At 37.0% G+C, this 12,435-nt stretch overlaps 1 protein-coding gene across 5 annotated transcripts in view; it reads left to right on the forward strand.

The window, feature by feature from the left end:
- Positions 1–12,435, forward strand: part of nek1 (NIMA-related kinase 1) — a 50,011-nt gene that overhangs the window by 1,472 nt on the left and 36,104 nt on the right. For 4 of the 5 annotated variants that reach the window (XM_067382965.1, XM_067382961.1, XM_067382962.1 and 1 more), the window contains 14 exons: positions 1,110–1,207; positions 2,277–2,360; positions 2,519–2,586; positions 2,666–2,752; positions 5,540–5,594; positions 5,988–6,188; positions 6,366–6,438; positions 7,995–8,149; positions 8,353–8,418; positions 10,751–10,810; positions 11,510–11,557; positions 11,648–11,728; positions 11,825–12,072; positions 12,166–12,291. In XM_067382965.1, coding sequence (XP_067239066.1) covers positions 1,110–1,207; positions 2,277–2,360; positions 2,519–2,586; positions 2,666–2,752; positions 5,540–5,594; positions 5,988–6,188; positions 6,366–6,438; positions 7,995–8,149; positions 8,353–8,418; positions 10,751–10,810; positions 11,510–11,557; positions 11,648–11,728; positions 11,825–12,072; positions 12,166–12,291 — 1,450 coding nt within the window. The remainder of the gene's footprint in view (positions 1–1,109; positions 1,208–2,276; positions 2,361–2,518; positions 2,587–2,665; positions 2,753–5,539; positions 5,595–5,987; positions 6,189–6,365; positions 6,439–7,994; positions 8,150–8,352; positions 8,419–10,750; positions 10,811–11,509; positions 11,558–11,647; positions 11,729–11,824; positions 12,073–12,165; positions 12,292–12,435) is intronic. The other variant, XM_067382963.1, reaches the window with a different exon arrangement.

The raw sequence follows: 12,435 nt of genomic DNA on the forward strand, positions 1-12,435 counted from the left end.
GCCTCTCTTATGGTGCATCCTTATTTAAAAATCTGTGATATTGGAATATGATGCTTCGTTGCTCGGCTTTGCCATTATGTTGACAGGCATGACAAACTGGTGTCTTTGAGTGAACATTCGGTCTTTGGTCTTTAGTTGACCGATCTTGATTAATCTGAGAACATTAGTTCCAGCGCAAACTAAAGGTTTGTGTCTGATTGATAGATTGGGGCAGTTTGCATGATCTGGACTCCTCCAAGCTCTTGAATTAAATTACGGAGAGGATGTCATTTAGGTAATGATAGTTTCCGTTCATGAATTCGTGCAGTATCTCTGACATCCGGATGGCAGGCTAATTAATGACATACATCTGGGGTGCAATATGAATGTTAATGGTATTAACATTAGAGGGCAAAATGTTTGCTTAATTCCATTTAAAATTTACAGTGAAACATAAGAATCTAAATCTGATTACATCAGATACTGTACAGAATGCATTATCATCCCAAAAGTTGGTTGTTTTTTTAAAAGTTTTTTATGTTCACCAGGTTTTTTTTAATCAGAAACACAGTAAAAATAGCAATATTGTGAAATATTATTACAATTTAAACAAAATTGTGTTCTTTTTCTTTTCTTTTCTTTCTTTTCTTTCTTTTTTTTTTTTCTTTACATATATTGTAAAATTCCTGTGATGGCAAAGCTGAATTGTCAGCATCATTATTCCAGTCTTCAGTGTCACATGATCCTTCAGAAATCATTCTAATATGCTGATTTGCTTCTCAAGAAACTTTTTTTTTTTCTTATCAATTTTGAAAACAGTGCTGCTTAATGTTTTTTGTGGAAAGCTTCATGATTTTGCAGGATTCTTTGATGACTATAAAGTTAAAAAGAACAGCATTTATTTGAAATAAAAAATGTTTAACATTATAAATGTATTTACTATCATTTTTGATCAGTTGAATGTGTCCTTGCTGAATAAATTTATTAATTTCTCAAAAAAAAATCTTACTGACCCCAGACTTTTGAATGGTAGTCTTTGTTTAAATGTCAAGAAGCCACCTAGGTTGTGAACTGAAGCATTGTTGTTACTTTGTCATCGAAGAACATTATTTTTACTCTTTTTTTTTCAGAGAGTGGTTGTTTGTACATAGTAATGGACTACTGTGAGGGAGGAGACCTGTTTAAGAAGATCAATAATCAGAGAGGGACTCTTTTCCCTGAGGAACAGGTAAGAGGAACAAGTTAAAGGTATAGTTCACCCAAAAATGAAAATTTGATGTTTATCTGCTTACCCCCAGTGCATCCAAGATGTAGGTGACTTTTTTTCTTCAGTCGAACGCAAATTATGATTTTTAACTGCAACCGCTGCTGTCTGTCAGTCAAATAATAGCAGTGATTGGGAAATTCAACTATATAACAGTAAATAAAACTTGCTTAGACAAATCAAAATTAAAACCTGCGGCTCGTGACGACACATTAATGTCCTAAGACACGAAACGATCGGTTTGTGCGAGAAACCGAACATTATTTATATAATTTTTACCTCTAATACACCACTATGTCAAACTTCGTTCAGCTTCCTGTTAGTGAGGTCAAAAAACGCGTTCTGAAGACGGAAGTGATGTCTCGCCCATATACTTCAATGAGCGCGAGACATCACTTCCGTTGTCAGAGCGCGATCTGACCTCACTAGCCAGAAGCTGAACGAAGTTGGACATAGTGGTGTATTAGAGGTAAAAAATTATATAAATACTGTTCGGTTTCTCGCACAAACCGATCGTTTCGTGTCTTAGGACATCATTGTGCCGTCATGAGCCGCAGGGTTTGATTTGGATTTGTCTATGGAAATTTTTTCGACTCTTATTGTTCAAGTTCCCAATCACTGCTATTATTTGACTGACAGACGGCAGCGGTTGCAGTTAAAAATCATAATTTGCGTTCGACTGAAGAAAAAAAGTCATCTACATCTTGGATGCCCTGGGGGTAAGCATATAAACATCAAATTTTCATTTTTGGGTGAACTATCCCTTTAAAGACATCAAGTTAAGCTCGGCACCCAACAACAGACAGCAAATTATCAAAGCTACAATGTCATACTGTAAATAAAAATTGAGTACACCTTTAAATAAAACACCAAATAATAGCGTACATTTTGAATTTATTTAATCATAGCAGAAAAGGGTATTCTTACTTACTAGGTTCATTGCAGGTTAGCAAAAGTCATCAATTTTAACCCACAGATTATTCTCGCAGTGTTATCATCAAGGTACTGATTCCTGTTTGTTGTTTTCTGGAAGATTCTTGACTGGTTTGTGCAGATCTGCCTAGCTCTGAAACATGTACATGACCGCAAAATCCTACACAGAGACATCAAGTCACAGGTACACCTGTTTCTCTCTCTCTCCCTTCCTCTCTCTCTCACACACAAACACACGTTTAGTACCAACATTTTTATGGAAGTACATTATAATGTACAATATCCTTATACTTCATTTACGTAAATGCCAATACTTGATTTCTGCTTTTGTTTTCTATCAAGAATATTTTTCTGACCAAAGATGGTACCGTACAGCTGGGTGACTTTGGAATCGCTAGAGTTTTGAACAGGCAAGATATTTTTCATTTCAAAACACCACAATGAATGTGGTGAGAATGACCTTCATGGATACTGTGGTTGTGTGTGCAGCACTGTGGAGTTGGCGAGGACATGTATCGGCACACCTTACTACTTGTCACCAGAGATATGTGAAAATAAACCATACAACAACAAGAGGTAAAGTACTTCCTGTTATGAGCCAGTGGGGTATAGATGGGCAGTACAGTAGTTACAGAATGCCCAGTGACTCTTTCACAGTTTGCTGAATCATTAAAGAGGTGATGTTAGCTTATACGAGTTTCTCTGATCCCAGTAGCTACATATTGATCCCATGTCATTTGTTCCTGGACTGTTTGTAATGCGATCAGTCTGAATAGTCTTAGCCACTATTGATGAACACCAACTGTGTTAGGCTATGTTCACACGGCAGGCCTTGGTGCTCAATTCTGATTTATTTCTCATATTAAATTTTTTTTTTTTAAATGTGTCTAATGTCAGATTTGAGTGATTATTGTCCCAAACGGACCCACATGCATAAAAGAATAATAACAAGACTGTGCTCAGCACGCTGTCATATGGATGTTAACATGGAGGACACTAAAATCAGTGTTTAACAAGTTTGTTTATAAGCTGATGTGCTGCAGAAGCCCGCAGCACATTTTAGTATTAGAAATTTTATAGGTTTAAAGGTGGGATAAGTAGATTTTGAAAAACGCTGTTGGACATTGTTGTTATTTGAAATCAACCCAAACAAACCCACACCTCTCTTCATTGCTCCGCCTCCAAAACTCTCCAATCCTAACCACCCTGCTCAGAGTTGGTCTCGAACTCCAGCCCAATCGCTACTGGCAGGCGAGATGAGTGCACTAACAATGACGCTAAACACCACATTCTCTAACGGCCGTCAGTGTGCAGTGGTTTACCTGAACAACTCTCACTAGCTGGCCTCTGTTACACACGTAATGCGAGAGTGTATGTCTGTTTATCACAGCTGACGCGCAACAAAATGCTTCACGTAAAATAAAACGCAGATGATGAACGAATGAATGCAGTACACAAGAGTAAATACAAACAAGAGTTTGTTGTTAGTCACCAACAGCACAGCAGCTCCAGACAGTCATGACACTCAACCCCAGTGTTACTCACATGTGAAGCGGAATCAAAGCAGCCTCCGCATCTGTTTTCAGGTTTTCCCGTTTAGCTCTCTCCAGCGCTGGAAAGCTTTTCTAATATTAACGCGGATCCTAAAGATCTTGCCCAGTCATAACCCTTCAATCCAGTGATATTCTTTTGAGCTTTATGTATTGTCTCATCATCTCTCGTTCTGCAGTGTTTTTTCTATTCTTTTTGTCAAATCTCCCTCTTGCTCGCTTTGTCTCCTTGACCATCATACGCCCCTTAACCCTCTACCGCATAGTGTTGCCATATGGCAACATACTCTTTATGTTCATTTCCTTGCCACCGTCTCTTTAAGAGAACATTCTAGTTTTTTTTATTGGTAAGAGAAAACCTTAATTTAGCCAATGATGTGCTTTGGTTAAGTCACATGATATGCAATTTTTTTTCTGTGACGCGATATCTGACAGACTGCCATCTCTTGTCGGTAGTTGCTGAAAGCAAACTAAAACGTCAGTAACAAACAAGGACCTGCCCATGTCACATTCACAAAAAAAATGTTAACATCATCTCAGGTAAGGTATGATGACATATTCACCACTCAAAAATGTTTTTATGAAATTAGTTTTTGGTAAATCGATAAAATGTCTGTGTTGCCATATGGCAACACTGCGCAATAATGGAATGGCAATATTATAATAGGTTAGATAGCTAGCAAAGATCAGCTGCAGTCTGTTAAGCTATAACAATAAAAACATTAATGCTAGTGATATAATGTTGATTAGTCGTATGTTAAGGACTGCCGTGGCATTTGTTTTATGGATTAAATCAACATCAGAGATCTGCCATCACAGCCATGTATACTGGCCCAGACCAACCACTTTCCTACCATGGTGTCTCAAAAAGGCAGGTGCAAGTGGCTGTAAGTGTATTGTAAGTGTGAAGAGCACCAAATGTGATGTCTACATGTGTCTCACCTTTGGGGAAAAAAAATGCTTTTTGAAGTTTCATACAGAAAAAAGGTGAAATTTAAAGAATATAAAGCATTATTCAGCAAAAGAGAATGGAAAAACACAAGATGTTGGAAAATAAGTATAAGGTATTGTTTATAATTACTGCTAAAATTGATAATAGCACTAATTGATTCAATACAAACAACATTTCTGAGGAAAAATATGAACTATATACACTTATTCTAAGTTTTTCCACTATTGTACGTTGTTGCCATATGGCAACGTATCATAAAGTACCTTAAAATAATATTTTTTTTTTCCAATTTTTTTTTTTACAGCACTTTAAGTTAAGCCATTCTAAGAAAAGAAAAAGAGTCAAATATTTTTTTTTATAGATTTATCATAATGCGTGCGGTAGCTGATTGGTTACACGTTTGTTGTTGGTGTCGTTCCGACTAACTTTCAAACAGTGCTTTTGAAAAAAATACTTACTCCACCTTTAAAAGACTTTGTTCCCAGTGCACAGAGTTCTTTTTATTCTGATCTTTTCGGTTTCATCACATCCTGAATGATACAATATATGATAATTCAGACTGAGATGCATTAATTGTATTTCAAATGGATGTGGATTGTAAACATCAGATTTCATATGGTTCTTTGCAAAAAAAAAAAAAAAAAGATTTTGTACAAAGCCATATTGGTTGATATTCAAGATCTCTTTAGGGGATTTTATATGCTGTTTGTGTATATTGTATATGTTTGCATGCACTCGTGAGAATAATCCACATGTGCTACCCCAAAATTTACCCATTTGTCCTCCTTTTTCCCTGTTTGTCTGCTTTCTTTTTTTTTTGTCTTCTCTCTTTTTTCTCTGTTCTGTCGGGTCCTACCCTAGTGATATCTGGGCCCTGGGATGTGTCCTATATGAAATGTGCACGCTTAAGCATGCAGTAAGTACCTCATGTTCTCAATAGTAGCTTCTGTGTGTGTGAGAGATTTTGTGCTTATTTTTTGATGTGAATGATAAAACGGAACCAGTCCTATCATATCTGTATAAGCTGTCTCAGAATGTAGGTCTCGTCTTTCTCTCCCTCTTCCTTTCTCACTTACCTTCTTTCATTATTTATACTATGAATATTCTGAGGAGACTAATATTTTATAGTGGAGAGTGTAGAGTGACTCTTTCCAGCTGAAGAGAAATTCCACTGTTGATTAATTTCAAAGTCTTTTTTTCCTGTATTCTTTGATATAATTGTAGGTTTCTGTGATTTATGACTTGAATTAATATGGTATTATCGTTTTATTTTGATAGTAGTGCCAATCATATAATGTCTTTCACTCAGTTTGAGGCCGGAAATATGAAGAACCTGGTGCTGAAAATCATCCGTGGTTCGTACCCGTCCGTTTCCGTGCATTACTCCCAAGATTTGCGCTCTCTCCTGGCCCAGCTGTTCAAGCGCAACCCTCGGGAGAGACCCTCCGTCTCAGCCATTTTGGGCAAGCCTTTTCTTGCTCGCAGGATTCACAAGTTTCTCAGCCCTCAGGTGACACATGCACACAAACCGACTTGATTATCAGTGTGATGAATCACATAAGTCAGTCTGTGCATTGTGACTCAGATATAACTCAGATGTTATATAACACTCAGGTCTATTTCCAGACCCACTTCAGCATGTATTGCAGAATTTGTTTGACTTATTATGTCCCTTTGTATGTTGCAGCTTATTGCTCAGGAATTCAGCCACTCACTTCACCTTAATCAGCCTAAAATGAGTGTGGCCCAGGGAGCACCAGGTAAACACATTCATTAATAACTAATCATTGTGTTCAAGTTTGCAGAAAAGATTGTCACTCAAAATATCCACCAGATTCAGGTGGCATATGCACATTAATTCAATGTTACAATCTGTCTAATGTTGTTAAAGGTGCAATAGGTGATTCTCTACAGAAACATTTTTTGTTATACTGGTTGAAAGTCTCCTCATATCCTGATAGCAATCACTATGTTACTCTGTTTTTATAAATAGAGTATATCGTCTGTGGAAGGCGTAGGACCAAAAAATGTAAATAGGTAGTTTAATGCCGTCTCTTGTGACGCTTTGCCAAGAGCAGCTGTGTGTGTGCATTCATGTGTTTTGGAGGAGGCGTGGCTTTGGACAGCGATTTGCATGGGGGGTTGGATTGTATGCTTTCAATGCTGGCATTTCCCAGATCACCTATTGTAATTATTTATATGTATTATAATCAAAATTTAATATACTTGTTTTCTATTTGAAAATATTTTAAGATTTATTCCTGTGATGGCAAAGCTGAATTTTTAGCAGGCATGACTAAGGGTTTAGTGTCACATGATCCTTCAGGAAAATGTTGATTATATCAGAATAATAAATAAATGTATCTTTTGTGTATGTGAGGTTTGAGTTGGTTCTAAATATTATTGTAACACAGTTCGTAGATACGGGAAGAAGGAGGCGGGAACCGACGAACATTCAAACAATAATCTTTAATAAAATAAACAAAGAACAAAACTAAAGTAATACCCTCGCGGACATCTGCCGGCCACACGAACATAATAAAACATAAAATATAGTTCTCTCTCATCCTTTACTGTCGTCGCTCCACCTTTTATGCTTCCGGAGCTCCTCCGTGAGAGACTCAAGGCCTGTGCGCCTCGCAGGTGAAGCTCATTATCTCTCAAGTCACTGGCCTCGCGCCGTTCCCTCACGGCTCTCGCCCGCCCTGCTCGCCACAATTATCTTAAATTTTGAAGAAAAGAAAGATTTATTTATGAGTTATGTTTTCAGGGACAGGTTTGGAAGGGTTATGATCAGGCAAGAGCTTTAGAAACCGTGTTAATATTAGAAAAGATTTTCAACTCTGTAGAGACCTAAGCTGGAAAGCCTGAAAACTAACTCAGAGGTTGCGACGTTTCTGCTACATGCGTGAGTAACATGGTTTCGAGTGTGTGCTGCTGGCGACTTGCTTGTATATACTTATGTACTGTATGTTAATTTTTTGTTCTTCCTTGTCATTCATTCGTCATTTTTGCTTTATTTTTCGGAAAAGTTTAATTTGCTTCCCATTCTGCTATGATAAAGAGATATCCACTCTTGCATTTTGGGGGCAGAGCAATGAAGGGAGGGGTGTTTTTGTTTGGGTTGATTTAAAAAAAATAAATAAATAAAAATCAACAGTGTTGAATGATTCTTGGAAATTACTTACTGCACCTTTTAATGATTAATCATTGAGCAGTAATGACTTATTGAGATGTGTATATTGTTAAATCATTATCTTGATCTCCAAATACCAAAAAACCAAATACTGATATTTTCTTTCTCTTCACTCCCCAGCTAAACGCCCTGCCCCAGGCCCCATCCCCATTTCCCCAGCTCAGAAAATCACCAAGCCAGCAGCAAAATATGGAGTGCCTTTAACAGTCCGGAGACCATCTGAAGCTGTCAGGAAGGTCCCAGATGCAGCAATGAAACCAATCAAACTCAAGCAGGTAAGAGCCATGGGAAATATTTCATTGGCTAATCCACTCCCATGTTTTGCCCATGCATTACCACCCAGTATGTCTGAATATTAGGAGGGGCATTTAGGATCATTGTGTATCATTCAGACATTTGTTGATGTTGTCCCGCTGTGTGCTATTTATGAGAGTGAGAGACCTATTGATCCTCGCCCCCGGTGTCATGTGTTGTCCAGGCTCCCCCTCCTGCAGCAGCTCAGAGAAGAGTGAGTCGAGTGGAGGAGGAGAGGAGGAAGCATGAGGTACATCAGAGAGCGCCCCCTATCTACAGCCCTTTGTACTAACATCCAGCCTCGATCCTCCTTATTAACACACCTAGCCCTGTACATGTACACTCTGTCCTTTAGCAAAATATATTTTTTCCCTATAAGCCTTAGACAGTTTTACCCTTACCCTGAATAAGTCAGATTTATTAGTCTACTCCACTGGTTAAAGATCTGAGCTGGTAACTCAAAGGTTGTAAGTTTAAATCCTGCAAGGGGAAATACGTCAATTATCAGTATTCTGCCTTTGAGCAGTTATCCACAGGTTGGTCCATAGCCACGGGAATATCAGGGGGGTGCGAGTTGTGGGACTTGATGTTGTGGAGCAGGGCCGCGATGGGGGATTTTGAACAAAATCCTGATATTAAACAGCCCAAAGAGCACTAACAGATAAACATACAAAATATGTGGATTTACATACAAATGAATGAGGACACTTATATTATAATTATATGAGAACTTTTAGAACTCATGATTAAATAAATGGCTTTGGAAATACATTTCTCAAAATCACAAACCACATTTGACAAAATATAAAAATGAAATAATCTTTAGAGTAAATTTATGAATAAAGGTGGAAAATTAAAAACATGCTGAAAAATAAAACTTTAATTCAAGTCATGCCATCTTAAAGGAGCCCTAGAATCAAAAATTGAATTTACCTTGGCATAGTTGAATAACAAGAGTTCAGTACATGGAAAAGACATACATTGAGTTTCAAACTCCATTGCTTCCTCCTTCTTATATAAATCTCATTTGTTTAAAAGACCTCCGAAGAACAGGCGAATCTCAACATAACACCGACTGTTAAGTAACAGTCGGGATCATTAATATGTACGCCCCCAATATTTGCATATGCCAGCTCATGTTCAAGGCATTACACAAGGGCAGCCGGTATTAACGTCTGGATCTGTGCACAGCTGAATCATCAGACTAGGTAAGCAAGCAAGAACAATAGCGAAAAATGGCAGATGGAGCAATAATAACTGACATTATCCATGATATCATTATATTTTAAGTGATATTTGTAAACTGTCTTTCTAAATGTTTCGTTAGCATGTTGCTAATATACTGTTAAATGTGGTTAAAGTTACCATTGTTTATTACTGTATTCACGAAGACAAGAGTCGTCGCTATTTTCATTTTTAAACACTTGCAGTCTGTATAATTCATAAACACAACTTCATTCTTTATAAATCTCTCCAACAGTGTGTAATGTTAGCTTTAGCCACGGAGCACTATCAAACTCATTCAGAATCAAATCAAGATGTAAACATCCAAATAAATACTATACTCACATGATCCGAAGCATGCATGCAGCATGCATGACGAACATCTTGTAAAGATCCATTTGGGGGTTATATTAGCTGTGTGAACTTTGTTTATGCACTGTTTTATAGTCGAGAGCTCGGGGGGCAGGGATCGCAAGATTTAAAGGGGCCGCAATCTGAATCGGTACATAGTTAATGATGCCTCAAAATAGGCAGTTAAACAAATTAATTAAAAAAAATCTATGGGGTATTTTGAGCTGAAACTTCACAGACACATTCAGGGGACACCTTAGACTTATATTACATCTTGTGAAAGAACATTCTAGGGCACCTTTAAATTCCAGTGCATTTAAACAACTGTCAGCAGGAGGTGCTGCAGCACCCCTAGTTCCTGTGGCCATGGGTTGGTCCAGCAGTGTATGCTTTATAGTTGCTTTGGATGAAATTGTCAGCTAAATGAATATTTGTAATGATTTAAATAAAATGAGAAGGATTTGATTTAGGTTTAGTTATCCCCTATTGCTGTATTTTTACAATCTAATATTCTAAACAAACACATTCTGATGTTTTTATCTTATTTGAAACACTATTTTTTTTTTTTATCTTTTTCCCCTCTTTCTCCCTTTTTGTTGGTGTCCTCCTGCTTCTCTCCAAGTGCCGTCATCCATATGGTGGGCATCTACATTTCTGTTTCCTTTCCATCCCTTACTTTATTAATTTCTTCACCAATACAGTTTTCATACTGTAAATGTGTTTAGACCCAAGGTGTGCTAAACAGTTAATAAATGTTCAACAAATGATCAATTTTTGGAACAAATGTTCTTTAAATATTCTTTGAATAGTAAAAGTGAAGTATCTTTTACATATATGGTAATTTGACTGTTCCTGCCTCTCTTTTGTCACATGGATGGAGTTACAAACAAATATTTACAACAGCTGCATCATCACTATTGCAAATAAGTCATGGAAAAATAAATATCTCATACTGTTTGTGGTGTTTGACTCATGTCTAAAAGCTTCTTGATCATGTTCTGTTTCAGGAAGGAGTTAGGAAGAAACGAATGGAGATGATGGAGAGGGAAAGAAAACAAAGAGAACAGGTGAGCCTTTAATGATATCATGGCATGATGTCATGCCACATGTTTTTTACTGTACTGTATGTAAAAGTGATGTCTTTTACATTGTTAAGGGATTTTTAATAAGGGAATTTTAATTGTATTTAAGAATCCTTAAAAAGAAAATCAAGTTGCCATCAAACAAATTACATTTCAAAATATATCAAAATTGAAAGCCATTATTTTAAATAATATATTTTACAATAATACTTTTATTACTGTTATTAATTTTTGATTAAATGCAGCTGTGGTACGCATAAGAGGCTTATTTCAAAAACAAAAGATTTTATCAAACCCAAACTTTTGAAAGATAGTGTGTGTGTGTGTATATAATATATATATATATATATATATATATATATATATATATATATATATATATATATATATATATATATATATATATATATATATATTGATATATTGATATATTGATATATTGATTTAAAATAACTCATGTCAAATGTTTCTTAAACTCTAAACGCTATTTGGATGTTAAAAAAGTTAACATTGTAAGTTTTGGAACTGTAGCATTACTGATTTAGTTCATCAAGTTCAGCAGATGGCTGCTCTGGTTTTGTTAGATGGATGGATGCTATTTGTAATATGTCTCTTGGGTAGAAAGACATTTAAAAGCCTCTTGATTGAGTTAGTGACCCTCAGTAATTGTGTTTCTCTCTGTAGATGTTGTTATTGAAGGCTGCTCAGATGAAGAGATTTGAGAGGGAAAAGGTGAAATGATCACTGGCCAAATGGTTATTTAAAATAAATTGATGTTGGTTTGATTTGTTTGTGTTAAAACTTTGACCTTTTTCATCTCAGTTGAACCGAATCAACCGGGCACGGGAGCAGGGCTGGAGACATGTGCTCAGTTCTAGTGGAGGCAGCAGTCCTGAGCGGAAGGTACAATGGTCTTCCTTGTCTGCCATGGATCAGTCGATAAAAGCTGCAAATATAGTTGTCACTCTTGCTGTTTCTTTCTATGCTTTTTATGCACAGTTTTTTGGAGGTGGAGGCATTGGAGCACCACATTCCCCTGGAATAGGCCCCTCACCTGTGCCGGGTCCCACCCATGCATCACCTTATCACTTTGGCCCCACCCCTATTCCGACTCCTGTTCCTGCTCCTTCTTTAGCTCCAAGCAGAGCACCATATGACCACATCCACCCAGCAGCTGAAAAAACATCCAAGCCTACACCTAAAGATGGTGCTGGAGAAGGAGCCAAGTCTTCAGGAGACAATGGCAGGTGAATGAGATGAACGATACTGTTTTTGTAATTTTTTTTTCTCTCTTTGAAGGATTAATTTAATGTGCAACAATATTCATTATGTCATTAAAGGACTGCTACAGACTCAGGGACACTGAATGGTCATGCTGGCATTCCTGTTAAGGATGTTGTCAGAAAAGAACCACGTAAAGCAAGTTTCCACAATGAGCAGATTTCCAAGAACGACTATGCCAATAGGTCAGTTGCTTCTCATCAGTGATGTCTGTCAGATATTCAGCTTGCCTTCGCATCTGTCAAATAGAGTTGAAATTAGGGATGGGTGATATGGCCTTTATTTTATTATTATAAATGATTTTCTTTTGTAAAATAGCAGATTGTTAT

This window comes from Chanodichthys erythropterus, chromosome 4 (genome assembly GCF_024489055.1).
Source record: "Chanodichthys erythropterus isolate Z2021 chromosome 4, ASM2448905v1, whole genome shotgun sequence".
NCBI lineage: Eukaryota > Metazoa > Chordata > Actinopteri > Cypriniformes > Xenocyprididae > Chanodichthys > Chanodichthys erythropterus.